The sequence below is a fragment of the Oryza glaberrima genome, chromosome 2, assembly GCF_000147395.1.
Source record: "Oryza glaberrima chromosome 2, OglaRS2, whole genome shotgun sequence".
Lineage (NCBI taxonomy): Eukaryota > Viridiplantae > Streptophyta > Magnoliopsida > Poales > Poaceae > Oryza > Oryza glaberrima.
In genome coordinates this window covers 32,525,162-32,535,193 of record NC_068327.1, presented here as the reverse complement: position 1 = coordinate 32,535,193, position 10,032 = coordinate 32,525,162, and the positions used below count along the sequence as shown (strand labels likewise).

Below are 10,032 nucleotides of genomic sequence, written 5' to 3'. Positions count from 1 at the left end.
TCTTTGCTCTAAAAGGGAAAAATGGATTGCAGCATAAGTTATAAATTTTTCAAAGAAAATAAATAAGAAGTTATGCAACTTGTTTGTAAAATGGTTTTTTAAGGGAAAACAGTATGAGACCGTGCATTTTCATTAAATATAGCGGGATAAAAATGTAGCCTTTAGGGGGCAAGAAAAGGGAAAAGAACTCTATAAACTATATATTGTGAGGCAAAAGGTCACGTAAGCTCTAAAATGTTCTTTTTGACTCATGGGGTAAGTTGATACTACATGTGTCAAGATTAACAAGATGCAGTAGCATTTCTTTCTAGCCATGCCTTAGTGGTTCTGAAAACGGCTGCCCCACATACACCACCTTTGCTTGTTGTTTCGTCAAGTGGCCAAAAAAGACCATTTTGCCTAAATGGGTTACAGCCAAAAGAATCATTTCGCCCCACAGGTTATAGGAGTGTCTAGCTAGTACTGTTAAAAAATATTTGGGAATATCAAAGGCTATAAAAAAGTTTAGGTATTCACCAGATATGTGCAAGATAACAAACAAAAACTACTGTAGCTAAGTAGGTGATTGGCATGGGGACAACAGACGCACGTAAATCTAGTCAAAACAAGATCGCAAGCAACGACGTTGACAAAGGCAAATCTTTCTAAGCTAGAAAATGCTGCAGGATGAGATGAGCTAGATCGATCGCCTTGGTAATGAGCAAGAAATGGAGTCAAGATTCAGCTAGCTAAGCCATAAGATACCTGTAACAACTGGCTATACATACATGGATCGGAGCATTCTTTTTTCTCTCATCATGCAATTAAATCATGTCGTCATCTAGCAGTGGACAAGAATTTTCTACACCTAGATATCATGGCACCCATCATTTACATGTGACTCAAAGTCTATACACAAGCATGTAAGATTATTTTTATCTACAACTAGAAAAACAATAATAGTAAAATCAAATAGTGGATAGTATCGTACATCGCAGATAAAATTTGTTATTTTTAATTTTTTTCTTCATGTGTATATCAAATTTAAAGTTGCATGTTTGTAAATGTTTGTATAGTGTCTTATATATATTATCGCAGTCTATCTTATTAAATTTTATAAAAATTTTATGTAACTATTTAAATTACATGCATACACCTATATAATAGTGTAGAAAATACTTCCCCATCTAGCGGTGTGATGATCTGATGAAACCCATATACGTGGAGGTCGCAATGAGCAAGAACCAATTGATCGCATGCATGCCATCCCGTCTCAGCTATCGTCGCGCTCAAACAACCTAGCTAGCTTTTGTTCGTCGTCCTTGCAGCTGGACACTGCCTGGACATCAACAAGCAGCTATATATAGCTTAGGTTCACATGCAAGATAGCGTAACCGGATGGCAATGAGTCAATGACAACCAGACTGATCAACTCGAATCTTCCTATTCTGTTGCCGCAAATTAAATCCTTAATTTGTCTCCATTCATTCCCAGGTAAAAACAGTGTCATTAGCCTAGTTACCTTGGTCCTAATTAAATACTGCCCCCTCCATTCTAAAACATAAGGGATTTATAATAGTACTAAAATATACTACATCTATCCAAACTACTTTATATTTTGATACGGAGGGAGTATCTCGCTTTTTCACGGAGTCTGATCAGTTTTGGTTGGCTTTACAAACCTTGAACACATGTATTAAAGTGGTGTTTGAATCTCCTGAAGATAAAGATTAAGTATTTCACACAAAATTAAATGATAATAACATGTGATTAATTGAGTTTTAATTATTGTAAACTTGAAAAATGAATTAATCTAATATTTTAGAACAGCTTTCATATAGAAAGTTTTCACACGAAACACACCGTTTAGTAGTTTAAAAAGCGTGCCACGAATATTCAAAACTTAATCCACTTTTTTAAGTGGAAACAAACGGAGCCTAAATGAAGAAACATTATGATTGGATAAAAAGTTATATAAGTAGAGAAATTAAATGAGATAAGATTATGATTAGTCTGAGAAAAAAATATTACTACTAGTGGATAAGTTATTATATATTTTACGATAAATCTTAAGTACTACTTATATTTTGGACGGAGGGAATAGTGGGTAATTTCTTTTTTTTTCTAACTCTACATATCTAGATTTCTATAAAGAAATAAAATTGTATCACTGCATTATTCTGAATTCTGAATGAGACCTTACCTAGTCAGAGACAGACTCTGCACACAAATTCTTCACTTGACAAGCTACAGGGAGCATGCATGCAGATGGATGGGCAAATTAATAATCGCGCCACGATGGCTGAAAACAACTGATATATTTTGCGTCACAGCTCAAATCGATCTGATGATGTTTTTGACAATTTGACCCGGTTAAATTAAAGAAATCTCTGCAGGCTGGCTGCCGCGATGAGGGCCCAAACTGTACCCATAATTTTACCTGTACTCGTGATCAACTCCCTCGTATACTCTGTCTCCTTGAGAGAAGCAGCAGATAAGAATGATGCTGCTTCTGCCGCCCGTCTTGTCTCTTACAGCAGAGTACTAATGTGGTGATGATTCCTCCTGAGAAAAGCTTGATAATTGGATCTATGCATGCATTTGCACTGTCATTAACGGACTAACAGTTTCTTGCATGGAACTACTCACTCACCTACTGCTCTGATTAGAGCTGAGCTTTGTCAGATGGTGTACTGGTAGGAGTATTGTGTTTGATTGATTAAGGGCGCCTAGAAAGAGAGGGGTCTCCCCTTCCAAAAACCAAGATGCCACACTGCACACTTTTATTTACATTGAACTGTACTACACGGCTGTAGTTAACTGACCACCACCCCTAGGTAGATCCTGCTTGCTCAGTCACTCACACTGTGCCAAGAATTGCCTATGTTTGTTTTGTTCCCTGATGAACAATGCCATTGCACTGTAGTATGTATGTGTGCCTACTGCCTCACTGTTTTTCTGTAGAATTCAGAGAGAGAAAGAACAGCAAAACAGTGACATTAATTTTTCTCCATGGCCTTGTTGTCTTGACCATTTGGCTGATTCGTTCTTGGATACCTGCGTTCTTGGACGCATTGTGCAATTTGCTTAGTGCCAAGCTAAGCTACCAAAGAGTAGTACATTAGTACAAAGCTCAAGTTGGATTAGCACTTCCAGTAGGCTCATACACAAATTAAGACAAGCAAGCCAGCATCTCAGGTATAGTAGAACCCTAGCTAGTACATAAAACGAGAAGCTTTGTGCTAAGGCGATATTAGGTGTCGAATGCTTCGAAGTAGCTAGCACTCCAATGCGAGCTGTTGCATGGAATTGATGGCGATCGAGTACTACTACTGACTAGTGAAGTGAAGGCGACCTGCGATGAGTTGAGGAAAGGAGTAGGGACCTGCAGGTAGGTTATCTCTGAACTTTTTGGATAGCTGAAGCTTTGAGGCTTTTTGCTTGTACAGGGCCAAGGTCAGTGATGAAGAGGCTTCCATTTCTAGTAGTAGGAGTAGTGTAGGAGTATAGTACTAGAATTGCAGATTTGATCCGTCGATATGGCAATGTTTGGCACGGGAATTCAATGCCAATTCATTGCTCTGTTTTCTTCTGAAAAAAATCAATGCAAGAATTTCAGTAGTAGTTCACTTCTCACCGACATATGCATGCATGGACCATCAAATTCAATATCTGTGCATGCATTGTGTGCACAGAGAGAACCATCTGCTTGTTGATCTTATCACTAACAAGGGGCCCCGGGAGATTTGTGCTGGTTGATGGGGCCCATGTAGCAGTGAAAACACTGAAACAGTGTACAATTCTGTAGAGTAAACAGCACTAGCCACTAGAGACTGTTCTATTCTGATCTGAAGCTGAAAGCTTGAAAGTGATTTTTGCAATCGAGTGTGATCAAACAAACACATGACACATCTGAAGAACACCCAAGCTGCAAAACCTGCATCACTCCTGAGGTCTCTAGTTCCATGATAACATAGTAGCATCATAACAAGAAGAAAGGATATCTAGGATCGGGCTTTTTACTAGCAATCAATACCAGCGCTATCTCCATGGAGGCTAGCTCTTGAGATCACATATATTTAGCTTCTTCAGAGAAATGAAGAAGGCTAGTCTGAAAGTAAGTAGGCTTGGTGTTATTGCCGTAGAAAGCCTGGAAGTTGCAACCCATTTTTGAGATGGACGGATGCACAGCACAGGACGCCGTGTGCCCACAAACACATGCATCCTAGCTCGCATTCATCTCACTCGATCGGCACAGAACAGAGGGACAAATCCACATGGACGCATGCTGTGCCAGGCCCTGAAAAATAGGCTTTTCCCCCTGCTATTGCAACCTGGCAATTAAACCGATCGATCGATTGATCGATCAACCGGTGAACTGTCACAACACATCACAACTGGAATGACCAATGAGGCTGGTTATTGTTGATTAGAACGGCATTTGTGAGTATATAGGTCAACTAGTTTGATTTCTTGTGGTGGAATCGGATCATCTAGTTTCAAGTTATAGACTAACACGTGTGCTCATATTCCTGCGGACGTGTTTGTGAGTGTTTGTGTTTGTACTATGTTTTTTTTAATAAGAAAAGGCATATATCAGAGGCGTCAAAGAATGATCTCCATAGTGCAAGTCGATCGGCAACTTATGCATACATAGCTCCTGGTGGCATTGACATGTATGGCGATTGCTTGATTGATATTAGAGTTAGATTAGATTTGTATACAATAGATATCTAAACTATACAAATCTAATCTAACTCTAATAATTGAGACGAGCAAAAGACTTGTGAAGCAGGGAGAGTTTACGTGGCGCATATCACACTTGAGCCATGCATGACACGGTCAGAGATGCTCAGTAGCATGAGATATCAAAGTTCGATGTCCAATCCCTTATAATTTCTTTTCAAAAAATGTTTGGAGGGACATTTCTCCCTCCAAATCTCTTCTTCTTTTTTTTAATGCATGGCACGGTCACACAGCTGGTTGCACCGTAAGTACGTTGCAGGGGGGCTTGCATTATTTGCAAGCTGGGTACATGTGGGCATGCATGATCCTGACGTGTGATGTGGATGTGCATATGGTATGGAATTGTTCGTGAAACATGTAGGTACGATGGCCGGGATGGAGAGAGCAGCAGTGCGCGTACGCACGCGCGGCTTGGCTATAGCTAGGCTCGCCAGCAATGATGGCCCGCCCGCTGCGATTGGTCCCGGCAGCTGCTGATACCGCGCACGTTCAAAGTTCTCAAACCTGTTTGCACGTTGTTTCATTTCTGCATTATTGGGAGGGGCGGATATACAGTGTTAGCATCGGTGTTAGACGGCACCGATGACTTTCGATAAAATCTATGATTAAACTGTTTATTTATATATTATAACACTATAGTTTAATTATAATTAGCATACTATGATACCGATAGACACGTTATGACACTAAGGAATCATTTTTTAAGATCCGCCACTATTTGGGACCAACTTGCTGAATAGATAGATAGATGTAGTCATCATCACACATTCACAGTGCAGAGAGAGAGAGAGATCTGGTTGGTTCGTGTCACTGCCAATGTGGCAAATACCACTAAATTATCAGACGATAATTAAGTGCCACTCTCTCTGTAGTATTTAACGTTGGGAGACTAAACTCGATCACTTGGATCTCCCGGTGTAACATAGTAAGTTCCAACAATGAACTCTACATCAACATGACAACATTGAACCAGTACAAACCTAAACAACTCCAATAGTAACTTCAAATTAATAGACCTGGTTTGTATGTTGTTGGGCCTATTTACATCTCACAATTCTTCACTTACCTGAAACGCGACGACCATATCAAACCAGCCATTCAAACCGCCTTAGGATAATTTCACATCGGTTTTAGGAATTGAAGGACATGTTATATATGGTATTTCGGTTCAGGGATGAATTTCAGACTCGGCGGCAAATTAAGGGACCAAAAATAAACTTATTTATATTCACATTGGACCTTTAGCCCAGCAGCGTACGTACCTGAAATGTGACGGCTCATATTACAACTCCTCGGGCCAATCCAGCCAGCGAAACATTGGACCTGTTTGGGCTTGTGGGCCCGTGGCCCAACTAAAAACCGGAGATGGGCCCCATCTCCCCCGTGGCGTCGCCCAAACCTGAGGTGAGGCTGCGACCTCCACTCGTTTCCACTTCTCGCGGCAAAAACCTCCACCGGAGACACGGAGCAGATAAGGCGGCCACCCACTCCGCCACCGCCGCCGCCGCCGCCGTCGCCGGCCATGGTCGTCGGCCTCGCCTTCGCGCCGGGCGTGCCCCGCGTCGTCCCTCGTAGGCTCGCCGCCGGCGGCCACGCCATGGCCTGCTCCTCGTCGTCGGCGCGGTTCATGGCCAGGCGGCCGCGGCTCGTGGTGGTGGCGCGGTACAACGCCTCCTCGTCGTCGTCGTACGAGAGCGACGAGGAGGAGGAGGAAGGGTTCGGCGGCGGCGGCGGGTGGGGGAGGAGGGACCGTGGCCCCGACCCCGACTACGACCCCGCCCTCGACATCGAGCGAATCGAGTACGGGCATTCGCCTTCCTCCCTCGCTTCTGGGTTCTGGGATTTATGCTTTTCTTTTTCGGCATTTGATGTGTGGAATTCGAGAATTTGTATGCCAAATTGCGTATACATGCTGTTCCCAAGCAATTGCATAGAATGGGCATTCCATTGGATTGGGAATTTTGGGATTAAACGCAAAAGAGCTTGATGTGCCTAGTGACATGCTGTGTTCATTTCATCTCACCGTAAAAGCGTTCTAAGCTACTTTGCTTTGTCAGGGCTTCAACGGTAAGGCTATTGGATGAGGAGAAAAGAATGGTACGAAACATATCCAGATATCTGTAGATCGATCTCAATCAAGTCCTTTTTTTTGGCCTTGTATGTTTATTTCTTCGTCACTCCCTTCATTGTTCCTCGGGCAGGTTGGTGTGGTATCTGTAAGCGAAGCAGTGCAGATTGCAGATGAAAATGATCTTATACTGGTATGCTCATTGTCTGATATGTTTATAGTCTTCACTGCAATAACATGCATTTCCAAAATATTGTATGCATCACAGCAGAACGTTTTTATGTGATCAAGTGGGTGTATAGCATTATTAATGAATTACTCTAAAAATATTCACTTTTCAATAGAAAAAAATGCATAATTTGGTAGTGTGCTACTGAGTATAAAGACTTGCTAGTTTTGTCACATTTGGTTAAAAACGCCTAATATCTTAAATAAGAGACTACCAAATTATGCTTCTAATGCCACATTAGTAGTGGTTACCTGCTACTGAATAACGGCGTTTCCATCGCTTGCTATATGAGTTTTCTGCGTGGCAACTTCACAAGCTACCTGTATGCTTAACAAGATAAATCTTACTCAGTTAGGTGGCATTTGTTTTGAATAACTCTTTTCCAATGAGTATTGCTGATTTTTTTAACATTTCAGGCAATATTATCACTCGATGGAGATCCTCCGGTGCTCCGACTATTCCAAGAGAAAGATTACAAGTATGTTGCAATTAACACCAATACCAACCTGTCTTTTGGGACAGACAATCTGTTTACTTCATATCACCCTATTTGTCAATGTGGAACTAGTCCATGTTAAAATTCACTTTAGATATCTTGTGTTTTAAGTTCTAAACAACATAATATGTTGTGCGAGAAACAAACCAAAAATAATCTAGTCTCAGCAAGTTTGCTCCTGATGGTGTCAAAGGTGCAAGCCGTAAGAAAATTGACTATTAACTTAGTAATTATTCTGTGGTAATGCATCGCTGCCCTGTGACTCCTACCCTGCTCTCTGTTGGAATCCTGCCTCCCATCATTTTCACATATTTACCATGGAACCTGGCCATGTACCAATAATAAACTAATAGGCTTGGTCCCCATCATGTTACTGTCCATTGTATTGGTAGATAACTAGTATGCGTTGTAGTGAATTAATTTTTGTGATAGCAATCTTATCCCTTTTACTCCAGGTCACTGGCATGCATGGTCCTTTGCTATGCTCATTCAGATTTCTTTCATCTAGAACAATCATTTGAATGCGCTTTTATTATGTTGTACAGAAAGCACAAGTACGAACAACAGAAGAAGAAAAGAACTCAGCAGAAAAGATCTGTTGGTAAACTTTCTAACCTGAGGTTTTATCTACAGGCATTGTTGCTAATACGTAAAGGTCATATGACTTTTGATGTTTACTCTCTGCAGCAAAACGCATGGGCTTGAAAGAGCTGAAAATGGGGTATGGATCACCATTTCTTTTAGCAAGTTATATCAACTAATAATTGCTATGTTTGCTCCTATCTATGTGCCTTGACTTCTTTATTCCTGTATGCTCTTTGGAGAAAATGAGTGAATTAAAGTGCACACTCCAGAAGTGCTTGAATAATGAATGGAGTTTTCTACAGCTCACATGAGCTATTTCACATAATAGAGCGATACAAATTCTGTTGGCATTAACAATGATCTTTTCGCGTCATTGCTTCTTTAGACTACTGCATATTAACTGGTGTGTGTTTTTATGCATTGAGGTGGTGATGTTGGGCTTCTCTCTATATATTTTTTATCAGGTACAACATTGACATTCATGATTACAGTGTGAGACTTAAAGCTGCAAGGAAGTTTCTTAAAGCTGGCGACAAGGTGATAAGATTATCTTCATTTTGCTTCCTATTTTTTGAGAAGTATAACTGTGTAACTTATCACTTGAGACTACTCTTTCAGGTCAAGATAATGGTAAACTTAAAAGGCAGGGAAAATTTGTATAAAAAACAAGCTATCGAACTTCTTAGGCGGTTCCAGAATGATGTCGGTGAGGTAATTAGATTTACTTGTTTTTCCTTCATGGAATAAGAACAAAAATCTGTCTTTTGTTGCTTGCAATGAGCTCGTTCATCTCAAATGGCCTTTGTTTACACTTTTAGCCAAAGTGCTTGTTGTTATCCTGTTCTGATTCAACTAGACATAACGTTTTGTTTTTGCCATATTTCAGATGGCAACAGAAGAAAGTAAAAATTTTCAGGAAAGGAATATATATCTTGTTCTTGTTCCCAATAAGATAGCTATACAAAAAGAGCAGGATGAGCTGAACAAAAAGGATACTGCGATAGAAGACAGTGACCAATCAGATGACCAACCAGAGGAGAGTGAACCTGTGCCAGCACAACCGGAGGAAAGCAAGGAGACTGAGACAGAAGTCTCAGCAAATGTTTGATTGAACCATAAAGTCTTGGGGATGTCTTCTCAGATTTCGTAAGGTATTCTGCCCATTTTTTTGGTCTATATTAAAACAGTCCTAATATTCTCATCAGGAACTTATTTACTGTTGTGGTGACATGTAGGTACTGTTAAATGCAAGGCTGCTGCTGCTGTATTTAACTCCACGCATGTAGAGTTTTGCCCAGACGGTCACACAGAACAAGGATCAATATCGTCAAGAAGCTGAAACTTTGTCATTTCAGCATTGCAGAATGATACTTCCGGAGCTGTGAATCCTCTTGAATTGCACAGACCAAGCTGGCTGTGAATCGTGAGACTAGAAGCATGAATCGATGATACGAAGGTTTGCTTGTAGCTGTATCACCCATAGCAGTGTAGTTGATATTTGATCACACGATTTTGTTTGTGCTTTGCCTTGTTCCCTTCCCAGTAATGCTGTAGAGAAGAGTAATTGTATGTATCTACTGTCAAATGCTTACTTCGGATTTTGACCTTTGCCTGCAACAAGAGCCTGATAAGAGGCTGTGCGATTTTTTGTCTTCTTTTTTGCATGAGAAGTACCAATATCATTCTGGTTTGAACTGATTATCTCGAATCAAGAATCTTATTTTGCTACTTTTAAAGTTTCAACTGGACATTTTGTAGAGCAGTACCGTACCATGAATAGTTCGTTCAGGCTGGTAGCATGATAGCCACCACGGACCAAATATTTTAAAATAATAAAAGGAGCTACTCATCTCCATGACAGCATCATCGTTATAAATGATTATAATAATGCAGCCAAAGACTAAAAGAGGCCAATGTCTCGCTATCATC

The 10,032-nt window shown here is 40.6% G+C and overlaps 1 protein-coding gene across 2 annotated transcripts; it reads left to right on the top strand.

Annotated features, from left to right (window-relative positions):
* Window positions 1–6,157: 6,157 nt before the first annotated feature.
* LOC127761135 (translation initiation factor IF3-4, chloroplastic-like) lies at window positions 6,158–9,831 on the top strand. 2 transcript variants are annotated; one of them, XM_052285365.1, is made up of 10 exons: window positions 6,158–6,525; window positions 6,783–6,822; window positions 6,927–6,986; window positions 7,439–7,500; window positions 8,064–8,119; window positions 8,206–8,239; window positions 8,568–8,640; window positions 8,722–8,814; window positions 8,990–9,249; window positions 9,339–9,831. In XM_052285365.1, exons 1-9 carry the CDS (start codon window positions 6,248–6,250, stop codon window positions 9,209–9,211), a joined length of 918 nt encoding a protein of 305 aa, XP_052141325.1. In that variant the 5' UTR covers window positions 6,158–6,247; the 3' UTR covers window positions 9,212–9,249; window positions 9,339–9,831. The 2 variants fall into 2 exon arrangements, with proteins under 2 accessions (XP_052141325.1, XP_052141324.1); XM_052285364.1 differs by having other exon boundaries at window positions 8,990–9,254.
* Window positions 9,832–10,032: the final 201 nt, after the last annotated feature.